We start from the raw sequence: 27,921 nt of genomic DNA on the forward strand, positions 1-27,921 counted from the left end.
ATGCAGCCAGAGAAGAGTTAAATGCAGATATAATATTTTCAGGGCTAGTAATACAAATGTGTTGCTGGGCTTTACAAGTAGGTTCTAATCTCAACTGACTCACAGCAAAGCAGTAGCTCGCTCTACAGGAGGCTGTCACCTACGTTCGCCTTTAACAAAGTAAAAGAGAGGCGACAAAAAAAACTGAAATTTGCAGCAGAAAGTCAAACAATGTCCAATGAGAGGGAACTGTTGATTTTGGAAAACACTGATGAGAAGGGGTAGTTGCATGAGAAGCCATCAAGAAGAGATCAAGGTAGCAATTAATTAAGCAAGTAATTCACCAGGCAACTTTGCAGGATCTTGAAATAGAGGTGGGAGGGATGGTAAGTGTTGAGGTACTTGTAAGTGGAGGAGCCAAACAGCAAGAGGACAGTTTGAGATGGGAGACACAGTGTTTTGGCTGGGTACATAAACGGAATGTGCAGCTGTGCCAAGGAAACTTGACGAAGAGAAAGGAATCATCTGTGAACCAGGTTTTGGTCAGCTCAGCATATCAACTGAGTCCTCCAGTATCAGGTCATGGATGGGAGGGTCCTTATTTGCGTGGGATCATTCCGCAATGGATATCCATCGTCAGAGGTGAATGGAGAAGAAAAGGGAGATTAGAGAGCAGGTTTTGTGGTGGGAGATGGGGTCCAGGCAATTGCCATTGCTACATGGGGCCACCCTGAAATGGGTGATGTGACTGACGATGCCTAAACATGAGTAGATGGAAGCTGTGGCCAATTCTGAAACCTAGAGCAGAGAAGTAATAGGCAGATAGCAGCATCCAGTAGGACCAAGGTTTGAGAGGAGGAGAGAAAGGCATGTTGCAGAATTAGTAGCGACAGTGGAACAAAGTAAACGGATTGAGTGGTTGGGACTCTAAAAGGAGAGAATAGGATGGAGATAGAGAGCACAATAGACCAATAAAGAGGTGGGTAGGCTTGGTTCTGGAGCAACAACCATTGTATACATACATATGAACGAATAAAGACAAACGAGATAAACTTGTATAAAGCTAAGACTACAGCTTTTGTTCTGCAACAAACACATTGTCCGTACTTCACTGACTGAACTGGTTAAAATGTAAATAAAACATTCACATTTAAATTGACTTTATGGCACTAATATATTATTTAAATTATTTGCTTCACAAAATGTGGTGTTCTTCAGAGTAGCCATAGTCCATAACTAGGTTAACCCATTGGCACATCTACAGCCAGGGAAATGATATATCGGTTGTCATTAAAACTACTTTGTCAGCAATGAACCACCTGTCCTTTGCTACATGTGAACATAAAATAATTTCTGTAAACCACATCCTTTTCTCCCTGGTTAACCACATGCTTCACAGCACTCCTGTTTCAATTAACAGAGTAGCTTTTCTTGTTCAATCTTTTTGAACAGCTAGCAAAATGCACAAGGATCTAAAGTAACTCTATAGATAGGCTCACTGCAACGTGCACGTGGCAAAGCACAGAGGTGATCAAAGATCAGAGGTGAGCTGGCAAGATGGATACAGAACTGGCTCAGTCACAGAAGACAGAGGGTAACAGTGGATGGGTGTTTTTCTGAATGGAGGGATGTGACTAGTGGTGTTCCGCAGGGATCAGTCCTGGGACCTTTGCTGTTTGTAGTATATATAAATGATTTGGAGGAAAATGTAGCTGGTCTGATTAGTAAGTTTGCGGACGACACAAAGGTTGGTGGAGTTGCAGATAATGATGAGGATTGTCAGAGGATACAGCAGGATATTGATCAGTTGGAGACTTGGGCGGAGAAATGGCAGATGGAGTTTAATCCAGACAAATGTGAGGTAATGCATTTTGGAAGGTATAATGCAGGTGGGAGGTATACAGTAAATGGCAGAACCCTTAGGAGTATTGACAGGCAGAGAGATCTGGCCGTACAGGTCCACAGGTCACTGAAAGTGGCAACGCAGGTGGATAAGGTAGTCAAGAAGGCATTCGGCATGCTTGCCTTCATCGGTCGGGGCATAGAGTATAAAAATTGGCAAGTCATGGTGCAGCTGTACAGAACTTTAGTTAGGCCACGCTTAGTATATTGCGTGCAATTCTGGTCGCCACACTACCAGAAGGACGTGGAGGCTTTGGAGAGGGTACAGAGGAGGTTTACCAGGATGTTGCCTGGTCTGGAGGGCATTAGCTATGAGGAGAGGTTGGAAAAACTCGGATTGTTTTCACTGGAATGACGGAGGTGGAGGGGCGACATGATAGAGGTTTACAAAGTTATGAGCGGCATGGACAGAGTGGATAGTCAGAAGCTTTTTCCCAGGGTGGAAGAGTCAGTTACTAGGGGACATAGGTTTAAGGTGCGAGGGCCAAAGTTTAGAGGGGATGTGCGAGGCAAGTTTTCTTAGAGGGTGGTGAGTGCCTGGAACTTGCTGCCAGGGGAGGTGGTGGAAGCAGATATGATAGCGACGTTTAAGAGACATCTTGACAAATATATGAATAGGAAGGGAATAGAGGGATATGGGCCCCGGAAGTGCAGAAGGTGTTAGTTTAGGCAGGCATCAAGATCGGCGTAGGCTTGGAGGGCCGAATGGCCTGTTCTTGTGCTGTACTGTTCTTTGTTCTATACACTTAACATGTAGACCAGGTGCATACGTGCATTTTTCTCCCAAATAAAAGTGATGTTCACAGTGTTAAACAGAAAATAATGAAGACAACGATCAGGCAAACCCGGGAAAAAGACCGGCTAATATTTCAGATAGATCCAAAATGTTAATGTGTTTTTTCACTTTACAGATGCTGTATGATCTGCTGTATATTTTCAGCATTGTGTTTTTGTACCAGACTTCCGGCAATCAGTTTCCCCCACCACTTTTATTTGTACAGTTAAATGAAGCAAGTAGCAAGACATTGGCTTTGTTTGGGCTAGTCACATATTAAGTTGTGTTCGAGTTGGAATTTTGAGTCATATCCTGCTGTAACACTGAAAGCCTAATCCATAAACACTTCTGATTTTCAAATTCATAGCTATTATGTCAACTAAATCCGGAATTTGTACTGTGCTACCACACTTACCGTCCAATTAGCCTCCCAATATTCTTTATATTTACTCTCGTAGTCTCTCTTGAACAAAGGTCAGACCAAGGTAAGAAACAAGAGTAACAAATGGTCAGGTAACAAACACAGTTCTAAAGGACTGTTGAAAATAAAGTAAAGGAAGTAGTATTAAAGACTAAATAAACTGTTTATACAGCAACATACACAGCATCCAAAATAAAATGGGGGAACTGGAGGCAACAATTGATAAAGAGAAGCCAGATGCAGTAGGAATAACTTAAACATGGGTCCATAAAGAATAGAACTGGCAACTAAACATTGCAGGTTACAACATAGATCAGAAAGGACGAAGAAGGAAGAAAGGGTGTTGGGCTAGCTGTACCAAATAGAGGTAACATAATGACAGTAGAAAAAAAATGGACATAACTAACAGAAGGATAGAAACAAAATCCATATGGCTTGAAATAAAAGATAAGGGATCAGTTGCGTTCACATTAGATTGCATGGAACCACCATAATCAATAAAGGGTTAAAATGATCCATTTATTTTCCAGGCCCACAACGTGCAACTCAACTGGTTGAGGGGACAGATTTGAGATCTTCACTTAAGACTTCCAATAATGCCCAAAGCCAGCAAATGAGGGACCCAGAGAACGTAAACCTGTAATTTTCCTGTCCTTATTGAAAGAGAGCATTTAGCCTTCACCTTTTCAGGTGGCATGATTACCTGGTCACTGTAGTACAGTTTGCTGAAGCTCCAATATACACTATAAAATCACATTTACCAAACAAAATGCAAATATATCTACTATAAATCTATAGCAACTACCACTGAACTCTAGGAGTCAGGTCCCAAGATGCAGTCATTTTCCTCCACAGTCGTGCATATGCAACTTCTATCCGACCTCAATCTCCACCTCCATTACAGCTGATTCTTGCGATTCATGTTGGAACTAGTGTTGATGCTGAGCACAATCCCCAGTGCCCTGGAGATTTAAATCTATTCTATTTACACAGCACAATGTGAATGTCAGTGAGATGGTCTTTAATTGTTCTTTTAAATGTAAACTTCCTGTGTGCATTTGTGTCACTGTTACCACAAAAAGGTTAAGTGGAACATCAAATTAGTGGCAGCAAAAGCAAAATACTGCAAATGCTGGAAATCTGAAATAAAAACTGAAAATGCTGCAAATACTCAGATGGTCTGGCAGCATCTGTGGAGAGAGAAAGAGTGTTGAAATTTCAGCTTAATTACCGTTCATCATCATCTTGATGAAAGGTCATCGACCTGAAACGTTAACTCTATTTCTCTCTACAGAGATGCTGCCTGACCTGATGAGGAATTCAGGCATATTCTGTTTTTATATCACATTAGTGGATACTGAAGCAACTATTTACTGTACTGAAACATGACAATGATTCCAATAAAATGCTTAAAATATACAGATCTGTCAGCATCTGGAGAGAGAAAATGGTAAACATTTCAAATTTAGATCCTTTTAGATCAAATTAAAGAGTTAAACCTAAAATATACTTTTTCTCTTTCCAGATGCTGACCGGTGAATTTCTTTTTAACCCTAGAGTGTCGTATTTTGAATGGGAAGGAAGGTGCAGATGCCCAGAGTCATCATGGTCAGTATTCTGCATTTAATTAAAAATTTTGAATCTATCTCAAGGTGCAGCAGACCGGTTGCCTACAAGTGCACTTTCCATCAGCATCAACATTTGTTTGCAATTCTATTGCAGCTCCATATTACTGGGGATCTGCAAGTTGCCACCCATCAATATCTGCACAGTTAAGAATTCCTACTGTGCTACCAATTGTTTTTTTTTTGGAAGGGGGACTACTTCAATTTTTTCATTACACTGCATGTAATTAACACTATTCAATTGTGATTGACACTGAACAAATGTTTGCTCAAAACAAATGTATAATCCACAAAAGTGACTGTGGGTGTAAAGAGAATGCATCAAATTCTGACCACAAGGTATTGTCTTTCAATACACAAAAAGCCCAACTCCAAACTTTGTGGTTTCCTGAGAAGTTTAAAAAAAAAACTTACTATATTTTGAGCAGAAGAATGCATCTCAGCCAGTAGCAAATAAACACTATTTCACTTCTCTGACTTGCATACCCTGGAGACTGTTTGCAATGGAGTGCCTTTCAAAAACACCTGCCTTGGTGATAAATTATGAAAATACCACGTTCCATAATTCTTCTAGTTGGCACATTGTGTTTCGATTTTTAATCACCATATATACAAGCTATCAGTAGGTATTTTTCATCGCATGGACTCAATATTAGGAAGAGATTAATATTTTTACAATGCTCTTATTAACCCCTCTTCCCCAGAAGATGAAAACACCACTCAGTGCAACACTGAGCCAAAGAGATCAGGAAGCTCTCAAATTCAATTCCGGATCTATGTGGAGTTGGTTGAATTTAACCAGGGCACTAACTGGAGTGTTACAAATGGTCTGCATCTTTGCAGTCAGCAGGAACAATAAAAAAAAATGCAGGTTTCCCATTCCTAATTGCTATCCAATAAATCCTGCTGATCAGCCTAGCTGTGGATGTTGGGTGAGAATAGGATCAAGCAGGCCTGTAAATACTCTCCAGTCTCCACAACCTAGGTTCACAATGAACACTTACTTGGACAAGATATGAGGGCTCTGGCATTGTCAAACCAGTAAGAGTCAGTATCTTATGAACAGCAGTAGGTCATTCAGCCCCTTGAGCCTGTCCTGCTGTTCAATTAGATCATGGCTGATATGCATCTTTACTCCATCTATTCACCTTGGTTCTATCCCCCTTAATTCCCATGCCTTTAAAAGGAGTGGGGGGTGGGGGGGGGTGGGGAGCAACTTTCAACATTTTCGGAAACAGAAACATTTCCATTTCATTTTCTAAAACTTGGCTCAACCTCCAAAATTCCACTGGTGCACCATTTCCACATTAGTGTCCAGCTTGTGCTAGCCTGACACTGGAAATCAGTTCCCAAGAATAAACATGTAACTAAGCAGCATGGTAACATAGGCTGCTGGACTAAAAACATTTGGCAGTAGTTCACCGATTAAATCTGCATTACCCCACTGAGTTATCAACTTCAGTTTCACTGCTGTGGAGAGGCACAAATCAGATGCGAAGAACCACAGGAAGGACTGGAGCGGGGACATGGAAAAACTAGTTCACTCCTGTGTACCTCCTCCCACTTTACTCTGCGACATGAATGGCAGAGCCTAGAGACTACTCAGGTCCAGAGTTCAGGGCATTGCTCAAATGTGGAGTGAAGACTAGAAGTGAACTTAATTTGCAAAACAACTTAGCAAAAATAAAAACAAAACCAAAAAAGCCTCCAGCTTCCTGAGTGACCAACAAAAATAACTTGTTTTCAACATGATTAGCAACTCAGTACATGAATGGCTTTAACCACTCAAAAGCGTCACATGCCGATGGAGTAAGATATATACACAGTACTGCAGTATGGACAGAGTAGATAGGGAAAAGCCTGTTCCCATAGATGGAAGGATACTACCAGAAGGACATGGAGGCTTTGGAGAGGGTACAGAGGGGGTTTACCAGGATGTTGCCTGGTCTGGAGGGCATTAGCTATGAGGAGAGGTTGGAAAAACTCGGATTGTTTTCACTGGAACGACGGAGGTGGAGGGGCGACATGATAGAGGTTTACAAAGTTATGAGCGGCATGGACAGAGTGGATAGTCAGAAGCTTTTTCCCAGGGTGGAAGAGTCAGTTACTAGGAGACATAGGTTTAAGGTGCGAGGGGCAAAGTTTAGAGGGGACGTGCGAGGCAAGTTTTTTTTACACAGAGGGTGGTGAGTGCCTGGAACTTGCTGCCAGGGGTGGTGGTGGAAGCAGGTACGATAGCGACGTTTAAGAGACATCTTGACAAATACATGAATAGGAAGGGAATAGAGGGATATGGGCCCTGGAAGTGCAGAAGGTGTTAGTTTAGGCAGGCATCAAGATCGGCGCAGGCTTGGAGGGCCGAATGGCCTGTTCCTGTGCTGTACTGTTCTTTGTTCTTTGATAGAGAACAAATGGGCACAGATTTAAGGTAATTGGTAAAAGAAGCAATGGAGACACGAGGAAAACCTTTTTCACACACTACCAGAGTGTGGTGGAGGCAGGTTCAATCGAGGCATTCAAGAGGGATTGCTATCTGTAATGGAAAAATGTGCAGGGCTATGGGAAGAAAGCAGGGAGTGGCACTAGGTAAACTGCTCTTTTGGAGACCCAGCGCAGGCATGATGGGCCAAAAGGCCTCTTCTGTGCTCATTATCCTGGAGCAAGATCTACAATGCGTCACACTATACATTCTAGTTTGAACATTTTTGGATATGTGTCATTTTTCAGTTCAGTTTGTGGTCTGCACTCTCCTGAATGCTTCATTCAATGACATTTTACCTACAAGTAACCTAGAACCCAAAACTGGAGGCAGAAGCTATAGTTTCCTTTTGGCAATTCACACAAATGCACCCTTTCTCTGCTTTTTCATTCCAATCCACTCTGCAACTGGGAACAATAATACACAAATGCCATGCCCATTTTCAGCATATTTTTTTCTTTCTTTTGGATTCCTCTCTCTGTCCCCCAAGCAATATGTCATTTCCAGTGGATCAGCCTGTGCCCAAACCATTACTTAAGATATGACTGATTGGAGGGGAGCAGATAGCTTTCCACTGATCATCCATCTCTCTCTGATCATCCACCTGAGAAAACATTTCACCTTACCAGTTCACATATCCAGTTGACAGCAGAACCAAGAGTGGAAGCTCAACTGGAGCACAAACCTATCTGTTAACACTACACAACTGTTCAGCATGCTCAACCCAAAGTTCTTCACTCTCAAGCCAGTTCAACAGCAACTTCCAAACACACGACCTCTACCGCAAGAAGGACAAGGACAGCAGGTGCATGGGATCACCACCACCTGGAAGCTCCCCTCCAAGTCACACACCATCCTGACTTGGAACTATATCGTGGTTCCTTCACTGTCGCTGGGTCAAAATACTGGGGACTGAATTTTACAAGCCCCTCGACGCCGTGGGTCGTGGCGGGGGTGGGGTAGCCTGTAAGATTCAGCGGGGCGAGGCCCGCCTCGACCCCGACATCGAAAAGGGCCCGTTGCATATTACTGGTGGCAGGGGGACCTCAGTGCAGCCCCTCCCCCGTTGCTTGGCAGTGTACCTTCATCTAAATATTTAAATGAACAGTAATAACATGTAAATTAACTTACCTGCAGGCGATGGCTGTCCCACGCCAATTTCATGGCTGCTGAACACAGTTTGCGCGCCTTTGGAACTCCATATGGAGTTCCAAGGCGAGACACGGGTGGGGGGGGATTAACATTTTCAAGGCGAGCAGGGTGGGGGAGCAGGGAACACTCTTTATTAGCTGTGGGGATGGTGGGAAGAGGTTGGAGGGCAAATGTCAGAAGGTTGGGGCGGGGGGGAGAGAAGAAGTTCGGGTAGGGAATAGGGTAATAGGGTAAGTTTTGTTAATATCAGTCAATGAAATGACCATTGGGGTGGTTGGGGAAGGGCCTCTACTAATTATTTGTTTTTAAAAATGTGTACTGTAACTTTAAAAGTTTATATCTCTGCTAAGGGCTTAAAGTCCTGTAAGATGGCGCTGGCACGGTAGCGCCGGACGCTGTTGCCAGGGGCCCAGCGGCCACCCTGCCCCCTCTAGTTAAAATCAGCCCCCGCTCATAATATCGCAGGGGCTGTTCGGTGGCACTTCCATGTCGGAAGACCGCTGCTCTCAGAGCACAGCACACTGATAAAATTCAGCCCAGGAACTCCCTTTCTAAGAGCACTGTGGGTGTACCTACAACACATGGGCTGCAGCAGCTCAAGAGAGCGACACACAGCCACCCTAAGAACAATTAGGAATGGGCAACAAATGATATCCTTGCCAGTGATGCTCATATCTCATGAACTTAAAAAAAAAAGGCCTTCATCACCTATACTGTTCGGCTGCGTTTGCTGGCAACGCAGCCACTAGGTGGTGCTGCACTGGCACATGCGCAAATGCAGCCTGTTCAACTAAAACGTCACAGTCAGCGACGTTCAGGCAACTGCCAGGACTAAAGATGGCGCTGCTCAAATAATCACACAAAGGCAACGTAAACATATGGCAGCACACAACGGCCGGAAAGCGCGGGCGGCGGGGGAACAGCCGGAGAGCGCGGGCAGCGGGGAATGGGGGATTGCCGGAGAGCGCAGGCGGGGAGGCAGGAGGAGATGGCACCCACCGTCACCAAGGTCTTCGGCCGCTCTCTCCCCACATCCCCCACGCCCGTCTCCCTGCTTCCCCCCATACCCCGCTCTCTCCCCGCTTCCCCCCCACTCCCGCTCTCTGCCGACTTCTCCACTTGCTCTCTCTCCCGCGTTATGCGATGACGTCAGCTGGGTATATGTGTACCAGTCCTGGCAATTTAGGTAATGATGTCATCCGAGCATGCGCCAACCAGTCCTGGCAATGCAGAATGCAGCGCACGTGCAGACAGCAGGAGCCCGTTTGCGCATGTGCACAGGTTGGCGCAGGCGGATGACGTCCTCCACCGGCTGCGTTGTCAAGAATCACTTTGATACTGTTACCCTTCACAGTTTATGAAGTTTCTTTGCTAAAAAGTTGGCTAGGTTCTTTGTATATTGATCCAGCATCCCCAGAGATTTCTTCTTCAATTCTGTCTTCAATGTCTATTTTAGGCAACTGCTATCTTCAATACTTCTCAAAATATAGTAATCACTGAAATAAGTAAATAGCTTGAAATATTCTTACCTGTTCTTCCCAAGCAGCCATCACTGTATCCATCCCCTCGGACCTGTCCATTAGACACAGCATTTATCCTAAATTTTAGAATTAAAATAAGTTAAATTGCATACATAAGACATGCGCAGTGTGGTGATGAGCTGTAGCACATATTATTTGCCTGTACAGGAGTTGTCGCAACCTGAATTACCAAATGATTCATTGGGAAGCTGTAAGTGCAGGATAATCTTATCCAAAAATTCACACCAGAGAACATGTTATAATCACAAAGACAAGTACAGATGAGGGTTGGCTCATCTAGCATATTCCTCTATCGAAACCGGTTATCTATCAAAACATTCAACTGCCTTTTAGATGATTTAAGACTTCTTTAGTTCCACTACCCAACCCAGAAAACCACTCCAGATCTTCTTTAGGTGAAGAGAGATTGAGTAGAGCAGGCCTGTATTCTCTGGAGTTTAGCTGAATGAGAGATGATCTCATTGAAATGTATAAAATTATTAAGGGGCTTGACAGGGCAGATGCTGAAAGGATGTTTTCCCTGGCTGGAAATTCTACAACTAGAGAGCATAGTCTCAGGATTAGGGGTCAGCATTTAGGACAGAGATGAGGAGCATTTTCTTCATTGAGAGTTGGGAATCCTAGGAATCGCTACCCCACAGGGCTGTGGATGCTTAGTTATTGAATATATTCAAGACTGAAAGGATAGATTTTTGGGCACTGAGGAAATAAAGGGTTATGGGTATTTGAAGTGAGGGGGTCCTCCAGTATATTCACTAGTTGATTAGGATAACTGCTTAACTAGAAAATGTATCCATTAGACTACAGCTACCAATCATCTTCAGCTGCTTCAATCATAAGGTTAGAAGTGGGGATGTTCGCTGATGATTGCATTCGTGACTCCTCAGATACTGAAGCAGTCAGTGTAGTAATGCAGCAAGAACTGGAAAATAGCCAGGCTTGTGCTGATAACTAGCAAGTAACATTCGTGCCAGGCATTGATCATCTCCAACAAGAGAGAATCTAAATCTCCCTTTGACATTGAATGGCATTACAAGCGCTGAAACTCCACTATCAACATCCTGGGGGATTACCATTGACCAGAAACTGAACTGGAGTAGCCATATTAATACCATGGCTACAAGAGGAGATCACAGACTAGGAATCCTGCAGCGAGTAACTCACCTCCTGACTCCCTAATGCCTGTCCACCATATACAAGGCATATGGAATACTCTCCACTTGCCTGGATGGATGCAGCTCCAACGACATTCAAGAAGCTCAACACCATCCAGGACAAAGTAGCTCGCTTGATTGGCACCCCATCCACCAACTTCAACTCCCTCCACCACCGATGCACAGTGGCAGCAGTGTGTACCATCTACAAGATGCAGTGCAGCAACGCACCAAGGCTCCTTCGACAGCACCTCCCAAACCCACTATCTCTACCACTTAGAAGGACGAGAGCAGCAGCTGCACAGGAACACCACCACCTGCAAGTTCCTCTCAAAGCCACACACCATCCTGACATGGAACTATATCACTGTTCCTTCACTGTCACTGAATCAAAAACTTGCAACTCCCTTCCTAACAGCACTGTGGGTGTACCTACCCCATATGGACTACAGTGGTTCAAGAAGGCAGTTCACCACCACCTTCTCAAAGGCAATTAGAGATGGGCAATAAGTGCTGGCCTAGCCAGTGATACCCACATCCCATGAAATAATTTTTAAAAACCATGCAATCAAGAATACCTATGAAAATGCTTTGTTTTACCAATGTATTAACCTAAAAGACCATTGAACTTGTGAAAAACTTTAGGAAAGTGGGGCAGTATGAGAAGCTGGACAATTAAAAAATATGGTAAATGGGTAATATGGTTAATTAAATTAAAAAAACAGCAGAAATGAAGGAACAGAACAAGCAGAGGCAGCTCAGTTCCCATGGGAAAGTCGACTAGATACCTTAATTGAAATGTGATAAGGAAAGATTGGTATCCTGGTTCGAGAGAGCAGGAATGGAAGGGATGAGGGGGCGGGGTCGGAAACGGGGACAGGGGTGGGACACCACTAGCCAGAAACATTAGACCATCAAGGCCAGTGTAAAAGATGGCCCTTTGTATTGCCACAGCTGCAAGTGATGTCAGGAGTTATTAGACCAAAATCTGAGCAAAACCAAGGCTTTGTGTACGTGCTATCCCAATAATTAGACAAGAAGTTGATGGCTGTAGGTTAATGATTGGTCTAGTGAAATGTAGTGATTTTGTATAATAGAAAGGGGTATGAAAAGGGGATCCAAACAGGCAGAAGGTGTAGGAGACTTCAAGAAACACGGAGGATGAGCTTGGGGTTCAGGCCAGGCGATGCAGATACTTGTTATCACAACTTTTACCCAAGGCATAAACAGATTAATATAACTCAGTCATATGGTTGACTGCTGAGATACTGTAATGCATCAAGTCTTGCTTGTGCTGAATAAAGTTTAATCACTGCCACCAGTTGAATCATTGGCTATTAAGATTTAGCGAAAAGAAAAGCTGACAAGGGATATGAAGACAGGGCAGAAAATTGGAGTTGATGTAGAAGATCTACCATGATCTTACTGAATGGCAGAGCAGGCTCCAGGGGCCATAAAGCCTACTTCTGCTCCTATTTCTTAAGTTTTTAAATGTCAGATATGTTTCCTAATATCAGTCCAGGACTTGCTTAAAATTAGTTTGCATATGTATCCCTTTGTCCTGCAACTGTCGTTTATCTTGAAATAGTGTTTAAGATTAACCTTTCCCATTCCACTCATCACATATACCTCTAGAACATCCTCTCTCATTTGCCTGCTCTCAAAACCGAAGGGTGACTTTATCTAATCTCTCCTCGTTACTCATTCTCCAATACTAGGCATCATCCTTGTGGTCCAAATCCACATTTCTCTTCTTCCACAGCTGTAGATCTTGGCAGAACCAAGTTACAGTTTCAACAGTATCCACCTCCCCCACAACCTCTGATTTAAGCATATGTGGCAGCTTCATCCAGATGTAAATTCTCCAGTTTACTGGGTTGGGTTATTAACAAACTGAAAGAAAGAAGAAAGCACTTGCATTTATATAGCACCATTCACAATCTCTAAACATCCTAAAGTGCTTTATGGCCAATGAAGTACTTTTTGAAGTGTTGCCACTGTTGTAATGTAGGAAACATGGCAGCCAATTTGCACACAGCAAGGTCCCACAAACAGCAATGCGATAATCACCAGATAATTTGTTTGTACTGATACTGGTTGAGGGATAAGTATTGGCCAGGACACCAGGGAGAACTCTGAAATCGTGCCATGGAATCTTCTACGTGCAGTTGAGAGGGCAGACAGGGCCTTAGTTTAACGGCTCATCTGAAAGATGGCACCTCCGACAGCACTCCCTCAGTATTGTACTGGAGTTGGATTTGAACTCGTACCTCTTCCGACTCAGAAGGAAGAGTGCGACCATTGAGCACAGCTGACACTCGCACAAGGTTCTGTGCTCACGCCTGGGTTTTTAACCCATAAACTACAACTATTATAGTGCATATAATAAAAACGATAAAGACAGCAAAGCAACAAGGTACTGAATTCAATCACCAGGAACTTACATGAAAAAAGCTACGGTTGACATGACTCCACACGTATGAAAAGCAGGATTCATTTCTCCACTTTTTGAGTAAAGCACTGCAGCATCTATAATTATCCACCAGCCAGTAAAGAACTACAAAAAAAAAATAAAGCATTGAGATCTATGCACAGAAATCATACTAATTTTTCCTAATAAAATTGGAGGCACGAATTATAACCCCATTCTAAAAATTATGACATTGTAAAATAGCATGAGCATTTAAAGATCATATAACTAGCTTCTCTAATAACTCAACTGTAAACTGACAATAGGTTGTGATTGGGGTAATGGTGGCTCCAGTGCCTCTAGGCTGGGGTAGGGAGGAAGGGAAGAGAAATAGATAGGGCTCCTATTCCTATTATCAGTGTCCCATTCCTGGAAAGCATGCACTTATGCATGTTATATTCAGCTAAGGCAACATTTCCTGTTGACTCTCCCCATCGCTCTCCTACGGAGTTAAATAGTTGGTTCTCTCTATGAGCCAGCTAATGTCTCCACACAGCAACCAGAGCAATTAAACAAAGGTGACTGGAGCCCAAATATTTGTCAACTCCTTCCAATTATTTTGTACATTTTCTTTCATGTTTTAAAACTCATTGAAATGAATTTCATTCAAGCCTTGTCCAGGATAAAGTGAGATAATTGCTCTCATTCACAAAGAATATTAAAATAACTCATTATCTAAGTTCACATGGACATTCGGTAATTTATAAATGCATATATGCACATTTAATGCATGCCTGACATTTATGTACTTATTCTTCTTTTGCTGAGTCAAACCAAATAACAAATTACATTTATGAGGAACTAAGACCTGCTCGCTGGCAGGTTAGCAATGCTCACGTCATAGCTTAAGCACACCATCCTAATATTGTAATAACATATCAAAGGGGAGACGGTGCAGTAGTGGTACAGTCACTGAACTAGTAATCCAGAGGCCCAGGCTAATTTCCTGGGGACATGAGTTCAAATCCCACCACTGCAGGTGGTCGAATTTAAATTCAATTAATTAATAAAATCTGGAATTGAAAGTTAGTCTTAGTAATGGTGCCATGAAACTACTGATTGTCGTAAAAGCCCATCTGGCTCACTAATGTCCTTTAGGGAAGAAAATCTGCTGTCTTCACCTAGTATGGCCTACATGTGACTCCAGACCCACAGCAATGTGGCTGACTCTTAACTAGCAAGCCACTCAGTTAAGGGCAATTAGGGATCGGCAGCAAATGCTGGCCTTGCCAGTGACTGCCACAACCCATGAAATAATAATAAAAAAACCAGCCAAACCTCACGACTTATTGATACTAAAACAGATCAGTATCCTGAGTGCTCAGTGATTTTATGCCCTGGGAATTCCCATGGAATTTCTCTCCCCACCACACCTTCTAGTCTACTTAGAATCTATAAAGTTCCTGCTCCTACACTCCCTTTCCAGGTTGCAGTCTAATCTTTTCAGCTTTTCTAATCTTTGCTCATAACTCAACCACATTGATCTTAGCTCCTTAATTAGCTAGCTCCCGTTTAGTAAACTGCACATCAATAGCGCCACTGAATTTGGATGATCAAAGTTCTGGGACGCAAGGTTAAGCAGAGACAGGGTGGGGTGCAACTCTGGAGTTAATTGATTAGTAAAATAAACTTTGAATGGGGGTTAGTGAGGTGGGAAGGAGAGGAGCAATGGAGGCTGTTGAGGACATGGGTGACAGACAAGCAGAACAGCATGTCATAGGTAGCATTTTGTGATAGCATAAACTCCAGGAGGTGCAGAGGTGAATATTTATTTATTTATTTATACAGCACTGAAACAGGCCCTTCGGCCCACCGAGTCTGTGCCGACCATCAACCACCCATTTATACTAATCCTACTTCTTCTTTGGGCCTCCTTATCTCGAGACAATGGATATGCGCCTGGAGGTGGTCAGTGGTTTGTGAAGCAGCGCCTGGAGTGGCTATAAAGGCCAATTCTGGAGTGACAGGCTCTTCCACAGGTGCTGCAGAGAAATTTGTTTGTCGGGGCTGTTGCACAGTTGGCTCTCCCCTTGCTAATCCTACACTAATCCCATATTCCTACCACATCCCCACCTTCCCTATATTCCCCTACCACCTACCTATACTAGGGGCAATTTATAATGGCCAATTTACCTATCAACCTGCATGTCTTTGGCTGTGGGAGGAAACCGGAGTACCCGGCGAAAACCCACACGGTCACAGGGAGAATTTGCAAACTCCGCACAGGCAGTACCCAGAATCAAACCCGGGTTCCTGGAGCTGTGAGGCTGCGGTGCTAACCACTGTGCCGCCCCATTGGGAAATTTGAATCTAAACGTTACCAAAACCATAGATACAAGTTTCAGCAAGTATGGGAATGACTGTGGAAGTGAAGTAAACAGTTTTAGTGACATAGATGTCAGGTTTGAAGCTCAGCTCATTTCTGCATTTAACAAGACATGAAGATTACACATCCAGTGTTTTGAACAAGCAGTCTGGAAAGGATACAACGTTTTTAATGTCAGCTGAATGGGTTGGCTTGAGTTTTCCTAAAATTCCACCAGGGAACGTTCCAACTCATTCATAACAATGTCAAATGGCTTGTCCAGCAACACAGAAATGGACGGAGTTGAGAGAAATGCAGGAGGAAGACTGACAGATGTCATTACTTCGACTCAAATTCTTTAATATTGTCAGCATATAAATGGGATAGATATAATGTTACAGAAAAGCAACAAGCAAATGGATGGGATGCAATAAGTATGAAACCTTGGGATACCAGAAGTGACTGCGTGGGCAAAGAATGAGAAGCAAATACTGAAGATTCATGGCTACACTGGTGCAGGCAGGAGTAGAACCAGGTTAGGAGGGAAATGGTTGAGGATGGCAGATTTGAACAGAGACAGAGCCTGAGCAATGAGAGCCATTTACAATTTAAGTAATGAAATAATTGACTAGTTAGAAGTTGAGTGGGCAAGAGACAGAGTACAAGAGGTGGGTACCAAAAGACAGGAGCCTTGTTGGGGGAATGATTGAGAAGCAAAGTCAAGAAGGTGGTGAGATTGGTGTAGGGCTGGGACTGGGGCCAGTTCCTTAGGTAGCAGATAGTCTGAAAGATTCAGACAATCTCCATAAGTGCTTTGCATTTTCCCCTCTCTCATTTCTGCAGAAAATAAATGTCAGTGCTCATATCGCCTCTTAAATGTATAAATCTCTGCAGCCTAATCCTGGTCCACTTTGATGAACATGGGCCAGTTTTGATCCGGTTGTCTTGACCACTGTTGCACAGAAGAACAAGCTTGCACTTATATAGCACCTTTTATGTTCTCTGGATGTTTCAAAATGCTTCATAGCCATTTGAAGGGTAGTCATGCTCATCATGTAGGAAAATGCAGCAGCCAAATTGTGGGGCCTTATTGTGCACGTATAGCAATAAAATAAATGAATGGATAATCTGTTTTTGTGATGTTGATTGGAGGGGTAAAGTTGACCAGCACACCAGAAGAACTCCCTTGCTCTCTTACATCTGCATAATAGAGCAGATGAGGCCACGGTTTAAAACGTGAGATGTCACCTCTAATGGTACTCCCTCAGTGCTGACTGAAGTATCAATCTAAATAGTGAACCCACGACTTCCTGTCTCAGAGATGAGAGTTTTGCTACTAGGCTAAGGCAAGTGGTAACACTCTCACCTAGTGAGTCAGAAGTTTGTGGTTTTAAGTACAGTCCCATCTGTTCAGTAAAATATCAGCATATCAATCTTAGTCCCCAAGTGTAACTGACTAAATATACTGAAAATTATGGTGTGGGACCAAAGATTTTGCAAAGGTGAGAAGCCATGTTTGACCATTTCCATTGGAGGATTAGAGACAGCAATGAAACACGCTGATATTGCTTGCATGTTAGGGAACTGTTTTGTGCTTCAGCTTGCCAGAGGGAAAAGAGAATCACCCTGCAAGTGCAACTTCCCCCACTCGCAATACTTTCCATACCCAAAAGGCTCTTGCTATAGAAATGGTACCAGCAAATGACTCATGTCGAACTGAACATACATGTATTATAAAGGACAAACAAATGTGCACTGATCAAATTAGTTACAGGGTTTCCCCTAATTTGGGCTACTTTATACAACTTAAAAAAAAAATACATACCAAGTTTAAGGGATTTCAATGATTGGCAAACATTTCAAGGGCCCTATGTAGCCCTACCTAAAAGCAGTTCTGGAACGTTTTAAACATTTCTGTATCCTTTTTGCATGCTTGTGTTAGCATTCAATTTACGTTCTAGTTCCAATGAGGACTGTCTTATGTAGTCAAGCAAAAATTAGCAAAATTTATAGCATGGCATTTAGCAGTCAACATCTAAGGGCACATTTATGGGTGTCATCCATGGTGGTCCTCGTTTCAGTTTGAATTTCCTTGCACCATCTATACTTTCAATTGTTTGACAATAGTTCCTAAAAGCTTTGATCCTACCATTTATCACCGTACTTTTTTAAATATTCTACTCTACCCATGGGATTAATGACAACCTCATGTGAGGTAATGCACTTTGGAAGGTCTAATGCAGGTGGGAAGAATACAGTAAATGGCAGAACCCTTAGGAGTATTGACAGGCAGAGAGATCTGGCCGTACAGGTCCACAGGTCACTGAAAGTGGCAACGCAGGTGGATAAGGTAGTCAAGAAGGCATACGGCATGCTTGCCTTCATCGGTTGGGGCATAGAGTATAAAAATTGGTAAGTCATGCTGCAGCTGTATAGAACCTTAGTTAGGCCACACTTGGAATATTGCGTGCAATTCTGGTCGCCACACTACCAGAAGGACGTGGAGGCTTTGGAGAGGGTACAGAAGAGGTTTACCAGGATGTTGCCTGGTCTGGAGGGCATTGGCTATGAGGAGAGGTTGGAAAGACTTGGATTGTTTTCACTGGAACGACAGAGGTGGAGGGGCGACATGATAGAGGTTTACAAAGTTATGAGCGGCATGGACAGAGTGGATAGTCAGAAGCTTTTTCCCAGGGTGGAAGAGTCAGTTACTAGGGGACATAGGTTTAAGGTGAGAGGGGCAAAGTTTAGAGGGGATGTGCGAGGCAAGTTTTTTTTACACAGAGGGTGGCGAGTGCCTGGAACTTGCTGCCAGGGGAGGTGGTGGAAGCAGGTACGATAGCGACGTTTAAGAGGCATCTTGACAAATACATGAATAGGATACGGTCCCCGGAAGTGCAGAAGGTTTTAGTTTAGACAGGCATCAAGATCGGCACAGGCTTGGAGGGCCGAATGGCCTGTTCCTGCGCTGTACTGTTCTTTGTTCTCAGTTCCACTAATCTGATTACTGGATTTAACAGTTTACATTATACTACCAAACACAAATTAAAATTACCAGACGGATTTTAAGTTTACAGAAAAAAGCATTGAATATTTTTATTCAAGCCAACAGGTCTCCTCTGTTGTTCTCAGGATGAGGAGAATTTGTTTGTTTTGTTAGGATGGGTAAAAGCACCATGCAACATCCAATGTATTATTCTGCCACAAAGATGGACAGACATGCAACAAAGTCTAATCATTTTTTGGTACATCCTGCAATGCAGCTGCTTGTAAATCAAAGACTCCTCAAGATTAGAAGTGACCAGCAAATAACTAACCGACTTTCTTTCACAATCTTTAATTAAAGTGTGATACAGAAGCATGGGAATGAAGCCATGCAGCCCATCATGACTATGTCGGCTCTTTCAGCTATCCAATTAGCCCACTCCCCTGTTCTTTCACCATACCCCTACAACTTGTTGTCCTTCAAATTCTTGTTGAACCAAAAGTATAATGCCTGAAATATGACCAATTTAGCTCAAAATATAGTTAAAAGGTATGCTACTCACCATTTTATGACCATTATTCCATGAAACATAGTGATCTCCTGCGACATTGCTTACAGATAGAAAAAAGAACTCTTGTAACTGACTCTCTGCTCCTTTCCCACACACTAGTTTTCTTCTGTGTCAGTTTCTTGGTATGTCTTCTACCCCTTTTCTCTCTCTCTTGCTGGTTTAACTTGTAAACACTTCTCTCATTGTGGTATCTATGTCATTCTGGCCTATTTACTTTTTAGATTCTTTCATCTCAGTCCAAGTGTCACCTATTCCTCAGTATCGCTAATGTCTAAGTAAATCACTGGCTTTCTTGGTAGGAGATAGAGGATGGGGTAAGGCCTAAAAGGTACTGAAACAACAATGGAGCTGAAGGGCCATGCCAAGGCTGCAATGTTGGGAAAGGGTGGTATCGACAGAAGAAAAAGCACCTGGAAGTAATCATAGGAGATGTGGGAGCACTGGGTTCCGGCATGACCTTTTGGTGGTCTGAGGAAAGGAAGAAAAAGGAGAAGTTAACTTCAGGAGGGATTCGTAAAACTGAGGGCAGGGGATTCAGAAGTACAAGCATCATTTTGGGGTGCAGAGAACTGGTATCTGAAGCCATAAGTATAGATCTAGCTACCAGACTCAGAAACAGTGCACAGGCACTGGACAGGAGCATAAATTGAGGTACTATGAATGAGTGACAGCAGTGACATGAAACAAAAATCTTGGCAGTAGATGAAGTGCCGCTAGGAGCTTTGAAGCGGTTTCAGCTGTCGAGAAGGGTTAGACAAGACACCAATGTTTTCTCTAATTTTTTTTTCTGGAGTACACAGGTGATTTATTTAAGTGCGCAATCCCTTTAAATGTTTTTGTGCAGTCATGCACACACATTAACTTAAAAGGGGTTGACGCGTGTGCAGCCTGCACAGAGACTTTCGGGTTGCTGTGTGGCTTACAGGGAACATTGGTGGACATGCTAATTTAATTGGAATATTTCAAAAATCTCAATCTTATAGCAGTGAGATAGGCTATTTAATTAACTGCACGTGTGACAGGTCTCTGAAGGAGGTATCCACAGTCCCATTCCTCTTCACCAATCTTATTTAATTTGTTCTTTTAAAATATTTACCCACTTACCTTTTCAAAGCTATTCAACATTCTAATTCAGCAATAACCTGCATTTATATTGTGCCTTTAACATAGTTAAATTTCCCAAGGCACTTCACAGGAGTGTGATCAAACAAAAATTTGACACGGAGCAACGAGGAGATATTAGGACAGGCACTTCCACTGATTCTGATATTGCGTACCATATCACAGTAGATAATAATAAATTCTACGTTTGACCTTTTGGCGATCATCTTGCATTCATGCACTCTTGTCACCGACTCACTGATCAGTGAAAACACATTTTGTTATTTACGTCATCAAAGCCTCTCAATTTTGGGGAATGGACTTTCACATTCTTGTTAGAAGTGGAAATCCTGAAATCATTTTACCAACTGGATGCTACAAGGGGGCTGTAAATGAACTAAGATGGAATAAATAGCCTTCCTCACCTGCACTTACCTTGCAAAGTAACTGGCATCAACACCTTCTCAATTCAAAGTTGGCTATGCTTTCTTATCATTTCAGTTATTTACGGTCATAACATAATTACTGTAATACTACTTCCTCTTTGCTGTTTACATAATGATACCCATCATTGTGAGAGTGCAGTGGAATTTCAAAAGGGAATTACAGAAATATAAACCTACTCATGATAAGCATACATTACCTTCATTACCATTCACAGTCAGATAATGGAAATACGAGAATCTGCCACTACCTAACACATATGTAACAGTAACAATGAGGTATTCTCTCTTTTGGAACAAGTCAGTGACTAAGCAAATAACTCGAGACAAAGGACTTGTCCAAATTATTAAGGAAGGCCCGAGAGGAAATGGATTGCACAACACTTACGTTAGTGTTTAAATTATTTAACTTTTTTTTTTATTTCCAAAATATACTTTATTCATAAAAATCTGTAAAAATTACATTCCCAAACAGTTTAAAACAGCATCAAGTCAAAGAATACAGACAGTGCAAAGATGATCAGTTACCTTCTATACAATCATGAGTTGCCTCACAACCCTTCAATTTCATTGTCATCCCATTTACATTTTTACATTTACAGCACACAAAATTTCTCCGATACAGTTCGAGGGGTTTCCCATGGATCCAGCCCCTCAGTTCAGCTTGGTGGGGGGACCTTACACTGTGGTCTTTCCCCATTGAGCCTTTGCTGCGGCTGCCCCAAGCTTTAGTGCGTCCCTCAGCACGTAGTCCTGGACCTTGGAATGTGCCAGTCTGCAACATTCGGTGGTGGACAACTCTTTGCGCTGGAAGACCAGCAAGTTTCGGGCAGACCAAAGGGCGTCTTTCACCGAATTGATAGTCCTCCAGCAGCAGTTGATGTTTGTCTCGGTGTGCGTCCCTGGGAACAGCCCGTAGAGCACAGACTCCTAATGTTACAGAGCTGCTTGGGATGAACCTCGACAAAAACCACTGCATCTCTTTCCACACCTGCTTTGCGAAGACACATTGCAGGAGGAGGTGGGCGACCGTCTCTTCCCCGCCACAGCCACCGCGGGGGCATTGTGCGGAGGGGGCGAGACTTCGGATGTGCATGAAGGATCTGACGGGGAGGGCCCTTCTCACCACCAGCCAAGCTATGTCTTGGTGCTTGTTTGAAAGTTCTGGTGATGAGGCATTCCGCCAAATGACTTTGACGGTCTGCTCGGGGAACCATCCGACAGGATCCACCGTCTCCTTTTCCCGTAGGGCCTTGAGGACATTCCGTGCAGACCACTGCCTGATGGACCGGTGGTCAAAGGTGTTTTCCCGCAGAAACTGCTCCACGAAGGATAGGTGGTACGGCACGGCCCAACTGCATGGAGCGTTCCGCGGCAATGTGCCCAGGCCCATCCTTCGCAACACCGGGGACAGTCAGAACCTCAGCACGTAGTGACACTTGGAGTTTGCGTACTGGAGATCTACACACAGCTTGATGCAGCCGCACACGAAGGTGGTCATCAGGATGAGGGCCACGTTAGGTACATTTTTTCCCGCCCTTGTCCAGAGATTTGAACATCGTGTCCCTCCGGACCCGGTCCATTTTAGATCCCCAGATGAAGCGGAAAATGGCTCGGGTGACTGCCACGGCGCAGGAGTGGGGTATGGGCCAGACCTGCGCCACGTAGAGCAACAACGTGAGCGCCTCGCACCTGATGACCCGGTTCTTACCCACAATGGAGATCGATCGCTGCCCCCACATGCCCAACTTTTGTCGTACCTTGGCTACTCGCTCCTCCCAGGTTTTGGTGCACGCCCCGGCCCTTCCAAACCATAGCCCCAGCACCTTCAGGTAATCTGACCTGACGGTGAAGGGGACAAAGGATCGGTCAGCCCAGTTCCCAAAGAACATGGCCTCGCTCTTGCCGTGGTTAACTTTGGCTCCCGAGGCCAGTTCGAACTGGTCGCAGATGCTCATCAGTCTGCACACGGACAGCGGATCCGAGCAGAAGATGGCGACGTCATCCATGTACAGGGAGGTTTTAACCTGAGTGCCTCCGCTGCCTGGGATTGTCACCCCTCTTATGCTCGCATCCTTCCTAATAGACTCAGCAAAGGGTTCAATACAGCAAACAAACAAGACTGGGGAGAGAGGACAGCCCTGTCTGACTCCAGATTTGATCGGGAAACTTTCCAATTCCCACCCATTGATTGAGACTGCGCTAACTTCAGCACAACTACAAGTGGCACTGAAATGTTTAGACAGATTTGATTGCAACAGACAGTGAGAGTTCTATCTACAGCACACCAATACTGTAACACTACCAAACCACTTCCTAAGACACAGAGCTTTGGCATTAAAACTCAGTGGGCAATTTATTGGCATTGAATCTGGATTTTTTGACCCATGCTCACCAACTTAAAAAGGACTGGAAGTTATTTTTTTTCCTTCTTCAGATACCTGCTAGTAGAGGAACTGAAAAACTACTTTTTTTTTTTGAGTTACTGGGTGGGGTGGGGAAGAACAAAGAAATGAGAGAATTATGTGGTACATGCAAAATGAACTCCCAAGTTCAATTGTGCCATTAAAATTCAGAAGAGGGAGAACAGTTATTTTAAAAATTACTCCGCTGCTTTGACATGCCTTCTAGTAGACCAAACATGGAACAAATGTGATGTGATTGAATCCACACAGCTAACAGCTAATATCTCTTGGCCATGAATGATGTGGGGGAAAATATGACAATGCCTTACAGTATCAATACATTTGTGACCTTTAATTGTAAATACTGAGGAATCATTTAGAGATAAATGGTCACTACAGCTGAGTGAAAACCCCCAGGTTCCAACTTCCAGGTCCATCAGCCTCAGCAGCAAAGAGTGCAAGACTCAAAGAAGCATGAGGTCAAAGTGTACTGCACAGCTTCAAAAACTGACATTTCAGCAGTATTCAGCAAAAGTGGCTGTGGTATCCCCAAGATTTCAGATGTGCACCTATATTTGAAATAAAATGTGTTAACATCTAAATTAGGAGACTTCAAATTAATATATTAAGCTAGAATCTAACAATGTAACTTCAGAGCAAAGGAATGCTTAGGATACTTGCCCAATTGAAGGGCACAATACAGTTTGCCGAAGTGTTCATCTTGTGTGAAACAATCACTAATTTTTTTTTTTACAAATTAACGTATTTGTTTCTACGTTATATTTGTCTAGTTTACCCAACTGTGGTGGCAAACTGGGTTGGTTGTAAATATATTGCAATAGCTGAAATTGGGGCCAGGGAGGGTAACAGCAAAAATTCCAGGTTCTCCTTAAATAATCCCACAAGTTACAACAGTCCAATGGAAACTGTGAATCAATTTGCCTCCTGGAAAGTCATGTTTTGATTTTGCCTCAGTTATAGATTCATATCAAAACACTGATAGCTACAGCATAGCTTTTAATATTTCAGGAAAATAATTTTTCCAAATATGATCAAAGGAACAGGAATTATTGATAAATACTGACGTACAGCATGCGATTTAACAACTTGCATTTATATAACACCTTTAAAGGTAATAAAACATCCCAAGGCAATAAAATTTGACACAATGAGATATTGGGGCAGATGATAAAAAGCTTGGTCAAAGAGGTAGGTTTTAAGGAGGAAAGCACAGCGGAGAGCTTCAGGAAGGGCATTCCAGAGCACAGGGCCTTGGTGGCTGAAGGCATAGTGGCAAAGGTGAAGAAGTTAAAATTGTGAATGCTCAAGAGGCCAGAATTGGAGCAGCGCAGATATCGGAGCATTGTGGGGCTAGAGAAGGTTACAGAGATCGGGAGGAACGAGACCATGTAGAATTTGAAAAGTATTAAGAATTTTCAAATTGAGGCGTTGCTTAACTAGAAGTCAATACAGGTCAGCGAGTACAGGAGTGATGGGTGAACAGGACTTGGTGAGAGTTGGGACAGGAGCAGCAGAGTTTTGGATGATGACAAATTTATGGGCACAATGGTCTCCTTCTGTGCTGTAGACCTTCCTATGTTTGTACGATAAAACTTGGGAGGCCAGCCAGAAGCACATTTGAATACTCAAGTCTAGAGGGAACAAAGGCAAGGATGATGGTTCCAGCAGATGAGCTGAGGCAGGACTGGAGTCTGATCATGTTATGGAGGTGGAAATAAGCTGCTTTAGCAATGATGTGGAAATGTAGTTGGAAGTTCATTTCAGGGTTAAAAATGACACCAAGGTTCCGAACAGTCAGGTTTAGACTCAGACAGTTGTCAGGGAGAGGGATGGTGGCTAGGGAATGGAGTTTGTTGCAGGGACCGAAGACAATGGCTTCGGTCTTCCCAATATTTTGTTGGAAGAAATTTCTGCTCTTCCTGTATTGGATATTGGACAAGCATTATGAGAATTTAAAGACAGTGGAGGGGTCAAGACAGGTGGTGGGGAGGTAGAACTGGGTGTTGTCAATATACATGTGGAAACTGACATTGTGTTCTCAGATGTGGTCACCGAGGGGTAGCATGCAGATGAAAAATAGGAGAAGGCCAAGGATGGATCCTTGGGGGATCCCAAAGGTAATGTCGTAGGAATGGGAAGAAAAGCCATTGCAGGTGAATCTAAGGCTATGATTGCATAAATAAAATTGGAACCAAGCAAGGGTAGTTTCACCCAGCTAGACTATAGAGGATGAAAAGGGATAGTTTATCACCATCACAGTCACAGTCAAAACAGATGCCATTTGCGACTTTGATAACGGCTGTTTCAGTACTGTGGTGGGGTCAGAAACCTGAATGGAGGGATTCAAACAGAACTGTGGGAAAGATGGGCATGGATTTGGGAGGCACCAACACGTTTAAAGGACTTTGGAGAGGAATGGGAGGTTGGATATGGGGTGGTAGTTTACAAGGACAGAGGGGTCAAGGGTGGGTGTGACGGAAGCCACACATGCCAAATGGAAAAATATTAATTTCATCGTATGAAATTCTGCTTGAGAACTTTTTACTGGACATTACAAATAATTTTTTAAAAAAACAGAACTGAACAGCTAAAAATGGCCACGTACATTTGCATTTGAGAAGAAAAAGGCTGGCTGAGAGACAGAGGTAAACTATCCAGTCTAACTGGAACAATGGGGATGTTCCCTGATTCAATTCGCGAGATTGGTTTTGTCAATAGTGGTAATCAAAAACAGTTGGCACCCTTTGACCTTGAAAGAGCCAATCACCCCAGCACCCCCTCGTCCGCAACTACCGAGTATGTCTGACCAACTCTGAAGTTCAAACAACCCTCCAGGAACTCCTGTTTTTAAACAAAAAGGTGGTCACATGACATACCTGCTGGTGTAGCACTGAATGAGAGAGAGAGAGAGAGACTGGAAATGAACTCCAAGGAAAAGCATCTCTCTCTCTCTCTCTCTCTCTCCAGCAAAGACCCAGGGAAATCACAGTGGCAGCGACTAAGCCTCAAGGATACAGAACATTACGGGTGACCATCAAGACGACAGATAAAACCTCTTTTCGGCCTTCAGGAACCAGAGAAGCCTGAAATTGTGCATGTGGCCCCAGTGAGGACTCCAAGACTTGAATTACGATTAAGGACATTGCAGCAGTATTTGAATTCCATTTATTGCAGACTTTACTCCAACCTCCCAACTCTTTCTTCCCCTCTGCATCTCTGTGCATTTGTGTGTGCCTCTCGTATGCATTGCGTATTTTAGTAACTTTAACCGGTTAAAAGTGATAAAGTTGATAAACTGACATCTTTCTTGTTTAAACCCAAGAAAACCTGTCTGATTGATTCATTTGTAATTATATTTGAAGAACAGTGAGCAAGGGCTAAAATCACTGCGTTAAGATCATCAATCCTGTTACGGCCAAACCAGAGAAGGGGCGAGAGGGAAGCCAGAGACCCCTTCCTCACCTGGTCGTAATAGTGGGTTTTTTGAGATGAAGAATGTAGATTTGAAGGGAGTTGTGGGGAGGGAGGGGGTTTAGTACCCAAAGGAAGGAATCTTTAATAATAATCAACTAATATAGGCACAGGAAGGGAAGTTGGGCCAACAGCTTGGTTAGAATAGGATTGATGGAACAGCAAGTTCGTGTCTCAGACAAAATGAGTTCGGAGAGCAAGGCTGGAGATGGGATAGAATCTAGAGAAAGATGCGAGTTCAGGGCTCGGGCAGCAGGGAATATTAGGGAAAGTCTGGCCAAGTGGGCTAGGGAAAGGGGAGAAGTGGCAAAGGCAGCTGAATCGATAGTCTCTATCTCTGTGATGAAGAAAGTCAATGAGCTCCTTGCACTCGTGGATGGAGATGAGGGTGGAGAAGATGGGAAGGGTTGTTTAAGACGACAGTTTATGGCAGTGAATAGAAGCCAGGGTGTAGTTTTGCATGCCTGGATGATCTTTGTTTAGTAAGCAGTTTTAGTAATGGACAGCATGACCTTATAATGCTTTATGTGGTCCAGCCAGATCTGACAATGTATGGTTGCACCAGTTGTCCACCAAAGACATTAAAATCTGCATCCCTGGGATGAGGAGTGGTTTTAATGGGGACAAGGGCATCATAGGTGGTGAAGAGGGCGTGATGTAGGATATTGATAGCAGAACTGTTGTGGTGAACAGAAGACCAAAGGCTAGACAGTTGGGAAGTAACAAGTAGAGTGGTGAGTAATTTCAGGGAAAGTTATTTTGCCGGGGCAGGCAAAGAACAAAGTGGGAGGAGGAAGGGGAATATGGGTGGAGAACAATACAAGGAATTGATCAGAAATTGCCTTATCAGTGATCAATATAATGGGAGCAACAAGGCCACGAGATGGCAAGATCGAAGGGGTGGCTATGAATAGGGGTAGCAGAGTTTACATGGAGGGAGAGATATAGGGAGGACAGGAGGAGAGAGAATAAGAGTTGAGACGGAAATCAGAGAATGTATCCGAGTGAGAAACTTGATGCAATACTTGGGTGGGCGGTACAGAAAAAAAAAATTTAAATGATAGAGGGGTGAGGTGGAACAAGACAAGATGCTCAAAAGGAGAAGTTACTAAAGGAGTAA

At 43.4% G+C, this 27,921-nt stretch overlaps 1 protein-coding gene and 1 long non-coding RNA gene across 4 annotated transcripts in view; one reads left to right on the forward strand and one right to left on the reverse strand.

Annotated features, from left to right (window-relative positions):
- Positions 1-27,921, reverse strand: part of LOC137374649 (transmembrane protein 50B) — an 81,316-nt gene that overhangs the window by 28,041 nt on the left and 25,354 nt on the right. For all 3 annotated transcript variants that reach the window (XM_068041103.1, XM_068041101.1, XM_068041102.1), the window contains 2 exons: positions 13,473-13,585; positions 9,863-9,930 (listed from right to left, as the gene is read on the reverse strand). In XM_068041103.1, the coding sequence (XP_067897204.1) occupies positions 9,863-9,930; positions 13,473-13,585 (181 nt within the window). The remainder of the gene's footprint in view (positions 1-9,862; positions 9,931-13,472; positions 13,586-27,921) is intronic.
- LOC137374651 (uncharacterized) overlaps positions 1-27,921 on the forward strand; it is a 74,631-nt gene that overhangs the window by 27,985 nt on the left and 18,725 nt on the right. The window contains exon 2 of the long non-coding RNA XR_010975865.1: positions 4,603-4,685. This is a non-coding gene — a long non-coding RNA (uncharacterized lncRNA). The remainder of the gene's footprint in view (positions 1-4,602; positions 4,686-27,921) is intronic.

This window comes from Heterodontus francisci, chromosome 10 (genome assembly GCF_036365525.1).
Source record: "Heterodontus francisci isolate sHetFra1 chromosome 10, sHetFra1.hap1, whole genome shotgun sequence".
NCBI lineage: Eukaryota > Metazoa > Chordata > Chondrichthyes > Heterodontiformes > Heterodontidae > Heterodontus > Heterodontus francisci.